This window comes from Acinonyx jubatus, chromosome B2 (genome assembly GCF_027475565.1).
Source record: "Acinonyx jubatus isolate Ajub_Pintada_27869175 chromosome B2, VMU_Ajub_asm_v1.0, whole genome shotgun sequence".
Taxonomy (NCBI): Eukaryota; Metazoa; Chordata; class Mammalia; order Carnivora; family Felidae; genus Acinonyx; species Acinonyx jubatus.
The window spans coordinates 55449620-55463244 of NC_069385.1; the positions used below are offsets into that span (position 1 = coordinate 55449620).

The 13625-nt window shown below is 42.9% G+C and overlaps 1 protein-coding gene across 2 annotated transcripts in view; it reads right to left on the reverse strand.

The window, feature by feature from the left end:
- Window positions 1-7517, reverse strand: part of CRYBG1 (crystallin beta-gamma domain containing 1) — a 182677-nt gene extending 175160 nt beyond the window's left edge. Inside the window, exon 1 of one of the 2 annotated variants that reach the window (XR_008298429.1) lies at window positions 7195-7517. Coding sequence is in view for 1 of the 2 variants with exons in the window: in XM_027057168.2 (XP_026912969.2) it covers window positions 7195-7412 (218 nt within the window). In the remaining variant the exon portion in view is untranslated. The remainder of the gene's footprint in view (window positions 1-7194) is intronic. The other variant, XM_027057168.2, reaches the window with a different exon arrangement.
- Window positions 7518-13625: the final 6108 nt, after the last annotated feature.

Genomic DNA, 13625 nt, shown 5'->3' on the forward strand with positions numbered 1-13625 from the left:
AGGCATTTGAGTCAGCCCAATGCAGCTGTATTCTAAGGGAGCTACAAATGGCTTTTCTTACCACCCCCCCACACGTGTCAGACATTCATATACACTTTATCTTGAAAACTTACTTTGGGATAAGATATTGAATTCACATTTCAATTCCATCTTCGGAAAAAGCTGAGAATTCATTTTTCTGAAGTGAATATGTGGAAAGACAGCTGTTGGATGTGCCAGGCAATTTAGTATGAAAATAAAGATAGTGTGTGTGTGTGTGTGTGTGTGTTTTAAGGAAGAACACCTGCTTTGAGAAAACAGGCAATGTTGGACTCTCCTTGAAAGAGACTCCAGAATCTCTTGACAAAGACTGAGTAGACACCAGGTTAGCTCTTTGGATCTGTAAATCTATCTAAAGAATGTTAAGAACCACTTATTTTCAGTCTATAATTTTAGAATGTCAACATCATGTTTACTTATAATTTCAGCCAAGGTTTCAAATGAATATGTCACATTTCAAGCCCAATCTTTCTTCCTAGATGTCAAAATATGACAGAAGAGCTGAAATAATACAGTCTCAGGCTCTAGATATTTTAAGGAACTGGAGAAAATTATTTAAGCATAATCCGGAATACATGATTCTCTTTGTCTTAAATGCTACTATGAAGATAAAAGTTTCCATGAGCACTGGGTATAGTTTAAGATGATTATAACCTCAAGAAGATTTGGAGCCTCTGATGATCTTCATATCAGAGGGAAAAAATTGTCATTAATTATTCAATATGAGTAAAACATCTTCATCAGAGAAAAAAATTTCTGCTTCTTCAAATTTCTGATCCTTCTTCTGACCTCAGGACATTTGATTAAATCTTATTTTAAAACTTATTTTTGACAGAGAGAGAAAGCTGGGAAGGGGCAGAGAGAGAGAGGGGGAGAGAATCCTAAGCAGGCTCTGCACTGTCAGCAAAGAGCCCAACATGGGGCTCAATCTCAAAACTATGAGATCATGACCTGAGCTGAAATCGAGTTGGACACTCAACCGACTGAGCCGCTCACTTGCCCCTAAATCTTCTATTTCTGCCCTTCATGCATCACCATATGCTACTTTATTCATTTTCATCTGTATGCTCCATTCTCCACTAGTGTGCAAGTTTCTTAGGAACCATGACCACTTCTGATTTCATTGTTCTATTTCGCAGTACCTGATATAGAATAAGTGCTCTGTAAGTGTTTGTTGGTCATAAGAAACTTCTCTAGAATTTGATTGGTAAACATTTCAATAAGAAGATACAAAAAGGGGCACCTGGGTGGCTCAGTTGGTTAAGCGGTGGACTCTTGATCGTGGCTCAGGCCATGGTCTCACAGTTCATGGGATTGAGCCCATGTCAGGCTCTGTGCTGACAGCATGGAGCCTGCTGGGGATTCTCTACCTCTCTCTCTGCCCCTTCCCGGCATGTGCACACACTCTTGCACTCTCTCTCTAAATAAATAAAAATTTTAAAAATTATCATTTGATTAAAAAAAAAAAAAAGAAGATGCAGAAGGGAATTTGTGCCAGAGAATAATCTATCATTAATGCTAGAAAAATGATTTCATGAACAGAATCTGTAAATCTTTTGTACAGTAAGTACAACATGAAATGGAGATTAAGCATTATTTGATAAAAATTTCAAGGTAAACAGAAATACATGCAATTCAAGATTCAAACTGTCTTACCAGAAATCATTGTTTTAAATAAATAGATCAACTTTTTCTGCATGGACATCCCTGAAACACACTGACCCCTTAGGTGAACTCAACTTTAAGACAGACATGTGTTTTTCATATTCATAGTAAGATGGGCATTTTGAATGAATATTTGGAGTTAGAAAATGAATTTCAATATCTAGTATGTTTGCTGCATTGCTTTAATCACGGACGAATAGTAAAGCAGTGATTTACTGTCTTGTCCTTCCAAATAAGATTTGTAACTAAAAGCTAAAAAAGAAAAAGGAAGTGAACCCAAGCCCAGCAGTTCTAAAGGTCTCCAAGAGCATGTACATCACTTACATATGGACTAAGAAGATCATGACTGAAAGTATAGAAATGGATAAAGTACTACGACAACAGAGAGAAGGCGGAAAGAGTTAGTCTATACTGAACTCTGATGCCAAAATCACTTCAGGAGAAACTCCTCTAACTTCAAGTATAAAGTTCACCTTTTGCTTCCTCACTCAGAGGTATTAAGACTTTTAAGTCACCGAATGCATAAAGGGCCACTCTTTTATAGACTAACAGGCACATCCAGATATCCAAAGGTACTTCAGGGCTTGACAGACCTAGTTACAACTCCTGGGCCTCTTAAGTTGCTTGACTCTACTTACAGTGTGAAAACAGATCTGCTAATGCTGCCTCCATTGCTCTGAAGACAAGAATCACAGCCATCACGGCCCCTGTCGCTCTAGCTTCTACCACCTTCCATCTGTCCAGCACCTGCCTTGGGCTAGGCCCTGTGCCCCGTTTTACATGTATGATAGCTAATCCTCTGAAAGCCCCATAAGGGAAGTGCTGGCATCTCCATTTCACAGGTGAGGAAGCTGAGGCTTCAGGAAACTTGGATCCAAATGGCAGAGGCAGACTTGAAACAGTCTGTCCAACACCACAGTCTCTGCCTTTTCCACTGCAGAGCTACTATTTTTAAGATATATATTTAAAAAAAAATTATTTTTATTTTTCAGAGAGAGTGGGGCAGGGGAAAGGAGCAGAGGGAGAGAAAATCTCAAGCAGGCTCCATGCTGCGTGTGGAGCCCTACACAGGGCTCGATCCCACAATCCTGGGATCGTGACCTGAGCCGAAATCAACAGTGGGACACTCAATCGACTGAGCCACCCAGCGCCCCTCAGAGCTACTATTTATTGGGCATCTACTCTCTTCCAGGCACCATGCCAGTTGCTGAAAATATATTAAGTCTCAAAAACAATGCTCAGAGGTAGGTTGCAGATCATGACACTGAAGTTAGACCAGAGAAGTAACTTCCCAAGAAGCTCACAGCTAGTAAATGACGGAGCTCAAATTTAAATTCCCGGCTCATCAGTGGTGAAATAAAACCTATAATTTCAAATTCTTGCCTTAGGCATAAGCTAAATAAGAAAAGTAACCCAGTATTAACCGGTTTAGATATGACATTGGATAAAACCGAACCAAACTAGCCATGTCCTTTATGTTAGAAAATAATTAAACCTGTTTAGAGTCCTAAACACCAACCCAGCCATAAAAGACTGAAAACTAGAATCCACTTTAAGTCATGAAGACTAACACTCTACAGTTCTGGAGTGCTTTCAAATAACGTTTTAAATAATTGTTCCTTTTCTGAAGGAATCAAACATCACTTTATCCTCACAACATTCTAGTGATATATCAGGAAATAAGTTGTTTTCTCTCCAGAGAAGGGAAAGGTCCATTGAAGTACAGAAAAATGGGACTGTGTACTATCCAGAAACTTGAGCCTGCAAACCCTGACTTGGAGGTAGGTCTGTGCCCACCCAGTGAGGATGCTCTGCCCTCAGGCACTGGCTGCATTTTTCCTCCAAAGGAAATGAGGTCTGCAGATTTTCAGAGGATTACGAGGCTCCCCACCACTTGAGTTTGGCTCTTTGGCAGACAGCATTAATGCTTGCTTTTAGGTTTGGGGTTCAATTTAGTTTAAGGGTAATCATTTTCACTTCACTGCATTGACCTTTAGCTAAGAGCTAAATAAAGGAAATTATAGAAGGAAGCACCATTTCCATCATATAGCAGAAAATAAACACATAAAATTACTATAGACAAGGAGGTATAGGCAAGATAGTAGTTAGAAAAAAGAGAAACAACCTTCCATTTACTGAGTGCTGAAGATGTGCCACTCACTGTTCTGAGCACTTGACATGTATCAACTTGCTCATTTTTATAACAACTCTTATTATGCCCCTTTTATGGATGACAAAACCAAGGCACAACTTGCCCAGGATGACATGGCTGTTACACTAAGTAGATGAACAGGGATTTAAACCCAGATAGAGAATCCACACGCTGAACAAACTGTTTAAAAAATGGAGTATAATTCCAAACTTGATAAACACGTGCCACTAATGGCTGCTAAGGTTAAGTCCTGCCACAGGTCGCCACACCCTATCCATATCCTCTCCACTGGACCTTTTAAGGCAAGACAATAATGGACTAGACAGGGGATGGGCTGCCCAGGAGCAGGAGGGCAACAGCTCTATTTCTATGAAAAAGAACATATTAACAGGGGCGCCTGGGTGGCTCAGTTGGTTAAGCGGCCGACTTCGTCTCAGGTCATGATCTCGCGGTCCGTGAGTTCGAGCCCCGCGTCGGGCTCTGTGCTGACAGCTCAGAGCCTGGAGCCTGTTTCAGATTCTGTGTCTCCCTCTCTCTGACCCTCCCCGTTCATGTTCTGTCTCTCTCTGTCTCAAAAATAAATAAACGTTAAAAAAAATTTAAAAAAAACATATTAACATGTTTTACCAAAAACGAGCTGAAAAAAAAGGGTGAATTTTAGGAAGAGAGGCAGCGATGTTCAAATTATTTGACATTAAAGAAAATGACCATCATTGGTTTTTAGAACATCTACACTAAAAGCTGAAAATATTGGCAGAATACAGAAATCTGACCACAATAGACTTTAAACCTTCTTTGGAGTGGTAAGCTCTTCTGGGAAGGGAAGCATTTTTTCCCCCACCCAACCTTATTTTTTTCTATTTCTTCCACTAAGATCTTGGCATTTATAATGATGATGATGATGACGATGATGATTTTACATTTACTGAGTTTCTACTTTGTATCCAGAAGTGTGATAAAAGTTTCACATTTAAAACATAAACTCATCTGACACAACAGCTCTCCATAATCACTATTAATATTTTTCCATTTTCTGAATGAAGAAACTGAGACTCAGAAAGGTGAAGCAACTTGCACAAAGTCACACAGCCAGGATACAAATTCATTCTTGTTTGCTCTAAAAGCCCATAATAGTAATCATATATGTCCAGCAAAAACATGCGGCCACCTGACTGTCCCATCCCTATACAGAGACAAAGGCCACAGTGAGCACTGCACGATTCGCTGAGTTCCACCACCTCAAGTCCTGGACAGAAGTGCATGGATGTGGTCCAGATGGCTCAAGAGAGCCACGCTGGCCAAGACTGACCAGAAACCTAAGTGTGCCTTAGACTAGAAACAGGTACACTCTCTCAGAAGTAAATACAATATTTATGGAGATGATCTAACTAGCAAAACATCCCAAAGACAGACCAGTATGTTTAGTTTGGGGAACATTTGTTAGTACAAAGTTCATCACAGCTCTGAGGGAAAGAATAAAGCGCTTCAAGACTGAATGAAAATACAAGCTACTTGAGAAGAGAAGCAAAAGCTCCTATTTTAAGTTTTAGTCTAAAATGGATTTGCATTTGAAAATATTGTCTATGGCTGTGTATGATTCCATTTTGATAGACAGGAAATGATGGGAACATGTCAGAGGGAAAAAACCATCAAGGAAATGTTTGAAGTATCTATGGAGGTAATTGGAAAAACACTACAATGATGGGTACATCGTAATTAAGTAACATTTTTTCTAAAGAAATTTCAATTTGACGGGGCGCCTGGGTGGCTCAGTTGGTTAAGCGTCCGACTTCAGCTCAGGTCACGATCTCACAGTCCGTGAGTTCGAGCCCCGCGTCGGGCTCTGGGCTGATGGCTCAGAGCCTGGGGCCTGCTTCCAGTTCTGTGTCTCCCTCTCTCTCTGCCCCTCCCCTGTTCATGCTCTGTCTCTCTCTGTCTCAAAAATAAATAAACGTTAAAAAAAAATTTAAAAAAAAAGAAATTTCAATTCGTAAGTGAGCACAGGAAGTCTTTGAATAAAGAAAAATATGTTCTATGACAACGAATTGTCACCGTGGATGATAAAAATATGAGCAAAAATAAAATGCCTTCTCTCTCAGCACTCCTCTCCCATCCCCTCCCTCACACATACTCAGAACATCCTGAACCACTTGGACTTCTCAGCAAGTGCCATGGTCTTCCCAGTGTTGGTGATGCTTATAGTGCATCCTCAGCCTGGAAGTCGTGGCTCCTCCCCTTTTCTGTCTGATTAAACTACTCAGCCTTCCTCCTCTGGGAAGCCTTCCTGGGTCCCCTCTTCTGAGCTAACATCTATCCTAGGATTCATCCCACTGTTTACTTGTCGGTCTCCACAAGAGACTAAGAATCCTTTGATTACAGAGATCACTCTCATTGCTTTTTATATCCCAGCACTTAGTTAAGGCGCCCAACACAGTTTTACTAAGCCAATAAAAACACATTGCAAAGTTAAGACTCTTTTAGAAATGAAAGGAAACTATATCTAAAATGCGAATTTTGCACTATTTTATTCTGGCCCTCATAGTTCCTAAGGGTGTACTTAAAAAATACGCACAGCAGGATTTACTGGATATTGCCAACTGTCCTTCATTAAAACTATTTTATACCCCCAAACCACAGAAACATATTGGTGTTTCAAACAGATTATTGTTCAACGAATGGATCAATTCAAATAGTATAACAGTAATCATTCAAAGTGTTGATAAAAATTTAAAGAGCATAGTGGCAGTTATATTTTAAATAACTAGGTGTTGCCTAGAGCTGCCTAGTTCTGACACTGATTCCAATGGGGACAAGCCATTCACCTTTTGGTTTCAGGTTCTCCACCCATAAAAATGGGGATAATATCACTGCCACTTCCTCCTCCTTTCAGGTCCTATGAGGCCAATGGAGGTCTGTAAGAGTGGAGATCTTCACTATTAATAAAGGCACCATTATCAAGGTTCCTATTCACTCAGGTGGCAATAATCCTTCACTACCGCACCCCTTCTTAGCAGGTTAATAAAGTCTTTTCTTGCATAAAGTCTTTGCCAGTCAAAACAAAAGGCACATGGGTGGGCACAAGTTCCTCTCGCTGGTGCTTGGTCTGAGCCAGAAGCCACGAGGAACCGGAGGCCACGAGGACCCCGCAGAGGCCGCGTCTGTGCCCCTCTGGACCCCGTTACACCCCTGCCGGGTGAAACGGACTCTGGGCCTTTCCCCCGCTCCGGGTGGGGAAGAGCGCGGCTGCCGGTGGAGACGACTCGTGTCATGGGTCATCATAGCCCGGAGTAGCTTGGGGGAAAGGTCGTGCGACTCTAGGGCGCGGGAGAGGAGCTTACCTGGCTTCGCAGAGAGGCGCCGGGGGCGGGTGTGGAACGAACACCCCACAGTCCGACGGCGGAGGCTGCTGCTTCTTCTTGGAGCGCCAGATATGGAAAGGGGTGTGCTTCTTGGGGGTCCTGGACGGACCGGACTCCGCGTGGTCGCCCCGAGGTGGCGGCGACAGTGGCATCTTCTTGTCCGCCTCCTCCGCCGCCCGGCCCTTGTGGAAGAACATACCTGGGCGCCAGCTCGCCCGCCTTTCCCAGCGCGCCGTCGGACCCCGCCCCCTCGTCGCCGGTGCGGGGGACGGCAGAGGGTTAGAGGACGAGGACCGAGCAGCGCGCTAGCAGCCCGGCAGCCCGAGCCCTCCGGGCTCAGGCGACTGCTCGGCCGCGGCACAGCGCCCCCACGCGGCGAGGGCGGCACCCGGCGCGAACCCAGGTGCGGCGCGCGCGGTGGGAGCCACAGGTGGAGTCGACACGCCCCCTGTTCCCACCCTGGGGACGCCCGGCAGCCGTGGAGCAGCGACACCTGCTGGAATCCCTGGGAACTACCTCTCCTGACACGGCATCGCCGGCTCTGGGCTGGGAGCCAGAGCTGGGTCGGATTTCGACGGCGCCCCTGGTACGCGGGCCATCCGTCGCCTGCGGAATTGTTGGCCACTTGCGGCCTGTGTCAGGCTGGCGGGATGAGTGGCTTACCCAGGAGCCCCGCCTGAAGAAGGGTGGGAGAGGTGCATCCCGTGGCCCGGCCACCCGGCAATTAGGACTGTTCCACTCTGACCTTTGGGTGGCTTGGGCAATGTCACATGTTGGCTGGCTTCCGTTCTTTTTTTGTAAACACGCGTGCCAACTCCTCTCCTCTCCCTTCAAGAGTCTAAGTAATTAATTTGTATTTGCATCTCACAAATCGCAAAAAGGATAAAAAACAGAAGGGCATTGGGTATATTCCCCAGTTCCCAAAGGGCTCCCTCACGGTGAAATAAATGCCAGTCCCATGAGGTTGTCATTATCTGCTTTGCTGTTAATGGCTTTTCTTTTCTTAACCTCACAATTGTGCTTAAATAGCAAAGAACTGATGTTTAAGCAAAGGAAGCGCATGAGCAATTATTAGGGGGCATTATTAGAGTATGAAGAGCTCAAGAACCAAGCATTGCTGCTTAAAAATTAAATGCAGTTCCAGTCGTCCCTCTTATACTTCAATACCTTCTTTTCTCTTTACGGACCCAACTCATTCACTCCCTCCTTGTTTCATTCACTCATTCATTCAAGGAACATTTATTTTTATTTAGGTTTTAAATACATTCTTATCAAGAAACAACCTACATACGGTAAAGCAAACGCACAGATCGTAAGTATATAGCTCAAATGTTTACATATTATGTGGTTGGGGGTGTAAAATGGTTTTAGTGAAGGACAGTTAACCTTGTCTCAGAAAATCCTTCTGTGTGTGGCTTTTAAATATACCATTATAAAAATATAGAGTATTTCCGGGGGCGCCTGGGTGGCGCAGTCGGTTAAGCGTCCGGCTTCAGCCAGGTCACGATCTCGCGGTCCGTGAGTTCGAGCCCCGCGTCAGGCTCTGGGCTGATGGCTCAGAGCCTGGAGCCTGTTTGCGATTCTATGTCTCCCTCTCTCTGCCCCTCCCCTGTTCATGCTCTGTCTCTCTCTGTCCCCAAAATAAATAAACGTTGAAAAAAAAATTTAAAAAAAATATAGAGAGTATTTCCAAAACTTCAGAAGTCTCTTCTGTCACCTCTAGTGCCTTAGTGTCTGTCTTACTTCTGCAAAAGATAACCATCCTTCTAAACTTCATCACCAGAGGTTAATTTTGCCTCTTCTGGAAGTTCATATAAGTGGCATCACAATATGTACTTTTCTTGTGTCCAATTTCTTTTGCTCAGTATTAGTCTATAAGAATCATCCATATTGTTGCATGTAGTTTTTCATTTTGAATAAAAAATATTGTGCACTATTCTGTGATATGAATAGACTACAATTAATGTATCCAATCTGTGGTTGGGCATTTAAGTTGTTTGGGACTATTATGAATAAAGCTGATATAACATAAGCACTTTTGGGGGGATATATATCTAAGAGTTCAATCTCTGTGTTACAGAGTATGCGAATGTGAACATGTGTAAATTTTTTTGCTAATGCTCAACATTACTAAAGTTTGCCAAGTAATTTTCCAAAAAGGTTGTCAGTTTATATTCCTTTCAGCAATGTTTGAAATGTACAGTTTTTCCACATTTTCATTAACACCTAATATTATCAATCCTTTTTATTTTGGCCATTCTGATGAGGGCGTAGTGGTTTCTCATTGCAATTTAAATTTATGTTTCCTCAAAAAACATTTATTGAGTTTATTTCATGCTGATTAAATGCCCAGCCCTGACTTGGCATGAGTTGAGTGAGACTGACAGGTACACAGATGACATACGTCAAAAGGAAAGAGAATTAGCAGAGGAAGTACAAAGCATTACGGGAGTTTGGAAACACTACTAACACAGCCTGGGAGTCTGGGAGGGAGGAAGAGGAGTGGTCTGCCGAGATTTATTATAAAAATGGTCCTTGAATTGATACTTAAAGGGCAAAGGGAACAGCAAGGAAAGGGGAAGAGAAGGAAAGAAGGAAGAAAGGGAAAGGGAAGCAAAGGGGGAGAAGGGAAGAGGGAAAAAGAGGAAATCTCATGCACAGTTGATCAAATATTTTCAAGTTCAGAGATTCCATCTTTTATTCCTGACTCCCCCAAACAGCATTCTTCAAGCCACTCCCCCTTTGAGCCACCCGTTCCAGATTTGGTGGAACCAAATCTGGAACATATTTTGGTTAACACACTGTGCACAATGCATGCACATTATTTATTTATATACCTGTGTCTCATAGTAGCCTGAGAGAAACTTAAGGACATTTCTCATTTATTTTTATATTTTCAGCACATAAATGCTCATTAATTGAAATACTCAAATAAATTGGTACACTAACTTAATTGGATACTTAGAATGTTTCAGGCACAGTTCTTTTAGATTGTACACTTTGTTGTTTTCTTTTCTTTTTTTTCTTCAGGAGAGAGAGTGGGGGAAGGGGCAGAGAGAGAGGGAGAGCGAGAGAATCCCAAGCAGGCTCCATGAGAGGTTTGAGCTCACGAACCGTGAGATGACTTGAGCTGAAATCAAGAATTGGACACTTAACTGACTGAGCCACCCAGGCGCCCCTAGACTGTACACTTTGAAAAAGCAAAGATCCCGTGTGTCTTTTTCACTGTAATCTCTCCAATGACCAGCACAGTGCGTGGCACAGAGTAGGCACTCAATGTATAATTTTATTTTTTTATTTTTTTATTTTTTTAATTTTTTTCAACGTTTATTTATTTTGGGGACAGAGAGAGACAGAGCATGAACGGGGGAGGGGCAGAGCGAGAGGGAGACACAGAATCGGAAACAGGCTCCAGGCTCTGAGCCATCAGCCCAGAGCCCGACGCGGGGCTCGAACTCACGGACCGTGAGATCGTGACCTGGCTGAAGTCAGAGGCTTAACCGACTGCGCCACCCAGGCGCCCCTCAATGTATAATTTTAGTTGAATCATTAAGAAATCAGGTCTATGCATAGAAGCATAACATACAGTACTCATGATGAATCTAATGAGGGAAGCAAGCACCTTCATACTATACAACTTGATTAAATAAATTGCAACTTGAACAATAAAACGCGGTAAGTGTTCTAACCAAAGTGCTTCACTGTTTTTCAGTCCTTGAGAAACAGATCTACTTAGGCTTGTTTGGGCGACGAATTAATTTATCCCAGCATTTAGGTGGCTCACGGGATATCCCACAGAGCCAGAGAGCCAGACCCTGAAACCCAGCCATGGCCAGCCACCACAGAGAGCCGGTCTAGCAACACTGCTCTCCCCTCTCAGCACAAGGAGCTTCACACAGGCAGTGCTGTTCCTATCGCCCCAAGAATCAAAGGCCTGTTCCAATCACTCTCGATAGACGATCAGCCTCCCCCCCACCCCCCACTTACACATGTACTGTGAAAGGAGTAAGAGTTTCTAAAAGAAGAGTTTTATGAAGGCATATCTGATGTGGGGGAGTCTGGGTCATTTAACAGCTTCCTAGCTGCAAGGGAAATTAAAGTTTTCTGGATTTTACTTCAGAGAGATGAAATTCATGTGGCTGAAAATCTGCCAAACGTAGCACATCCCATAGCACATAACACAGTCTAGGCCCCCAAAAGCATGAAAGATGGTCACTGCCAGAGGAAAGGGCAAAAGGCTATGGGAACACAGAAGTGACTAACTCTGTATGGCTCAGGGAAGTCATTAGCAAGGAGGTGACTGGTTTATGAGCTGTGCTGATGAATAAGAATTTACCAGATGGAGAAGGAAGGACTGGCAATCCAGGAAGAGTAAACAATATGGGCCAAGTCCCAGGATTGTGAAAGGGCGTGCGTTGTTGGTGGGGAGTAGTGAGAAGCTTAGTGAGGTTGGGGGGAAGGAGGATGGGGTGGGGCAGAGTGGCAGGAGATGACGGTGGAATTAGGTGGGGCCAGATGGCTAAGCACTTGTTAAGCCATGCTTTTAAGGAATTAGCTTTCAGGCAATAGGGACTGAGGATACATTTTTAAGTCGAGGAGTGACATAAACAAATTTGGGTTTTATAAAGTGTACCCTGAATGGAGTGGAGCAGGGTGAAACTAACTGAGGAAGACCAGGTAGGAAGTTGCTACAAGAGGTCAGGTGAGGGCGATAGGAGCCCACGCCAAAGCAGTCGGGTGGGAATCGAGAGGAGGGTACGTGTAGGAGATGGAATCACTAGGAATTGTGACGAACAAAGAAGGAGAAGCAGTCACGGATGACTATGAAATTAGGTTTCCAGGTTAGGTAAACGGACGGAGGTGAAACCATTAACTAAAAAACAGTAAAACGGGAGAAAGAGTAGGTCATGAAAATAAATTTGGTTTTGAACATATTGAGGCTGAAGTGCTTGGTGGCTATATGAGCAGAGATTTCTAAGAACTCATTGAAAAAGATGGTTCTGGAGGTCACAGGTCGGAGCTACGCGTCATTGAACAGGTGGGAGTTGATGCCAGGAAATTGAATAAGACCACCCAGGGCAAATGTGTAGAACAAGGAGGAACAAGGTCAAAACTCTGAATAATGCTAACATTTAACTAACACTAACATTAAGACGTAGGAGGATATCTGGCACAGAGTGTATCCCTTTGGCAAGGTCATGTTGTTTCTGTCTTTAGGATTTTACTGAATAGATAGAGGTGGGGTCCTCTTATCTATCTTATAATGCCCTTCACACTCGTCTCCCCCTATCCAGCAATTGGAGGTCCATCTCTAATCTCCTCTCATCCTCCAAGAGGCCAACTCCCTCTAACCTACAGCGATTATTTTTTTCTTTCTCTAGACTTCTGTTACACTTTCTATATGAATTTAAGTTGACATTATGGTAGATTGTAAAAATGCCCACAATTCTCCACTCTTTCCATAAAGAAGCAGGGTCTCTTTTCTCACTCCCTAAATCTGGGTTGGCTGTGCCTTATTTTGGTAAATGAAACGTTAGCACAAGTAATGCAAGGAGTACTTGAAAAGATCTTGCACACTGGGCTTACCTCCTTGCTTCTCTTGGAATCTTACTGCTATATGAACATGCCTAGATTAGCCTGCTAGATGATAAGAGATGCGTGGCCAAGTCACCCCCATCACTCCCTTCTAACAGAGAGCCACCTGTCACAAATGTGAGTGAGACCATTTGGGATCAGCCAGTCCCATTTAAATCACCAACTGGTCATTGACACATGGAAGAGACTATTAGAGATTAGTGGAAGCTGTCCCAGATCAGAACTGCCCAGCAGAATCATGAGCTAACCAAATGGTTGTTTTAAGCCACTAGGTGTTGTTGTTGTTTGTCTAAAAATATTTGTTGCAGAAAAAAAAAATAGTGACCTGGAATAAGGTCAGTAAAGAGCCAACTCTGTTGCAAACACCATTTGTATTTTAATGTCAGAGATATAAAATGAATGGAAGCTGTGGAAAATCCTGAGTTCTCACATAAAGATTCAGTTATATTCAAACTACGTAATAAGAAAATGCATCTCAGCCCAAAGCAGTCACAAAGTGTTTACTTGAATTGGACCGATTAAAATCTACTTAAAAATCATTAAAAGAGGTGGAACTGGGAATCCTCAAACTGGCCTTAATATCACCACCATTTTTACAGTACACTTGTACTATATTAGAAAGATAGTGTTCAATTAAGTCACTAAATTTTGAGGTAGTTTGTTATGCAGCAATAGGTAATAGAAAACTAATCAGATACTAGCAGATTAAAATCTGTTCCCTTCAACTACTATTTAGGTGAGGTCATATTCTTGAAGTCTCCAACGTACAAATTAGCTGTACTTTGTAAGTCAGTTATTTGAAATTTGGAATACAT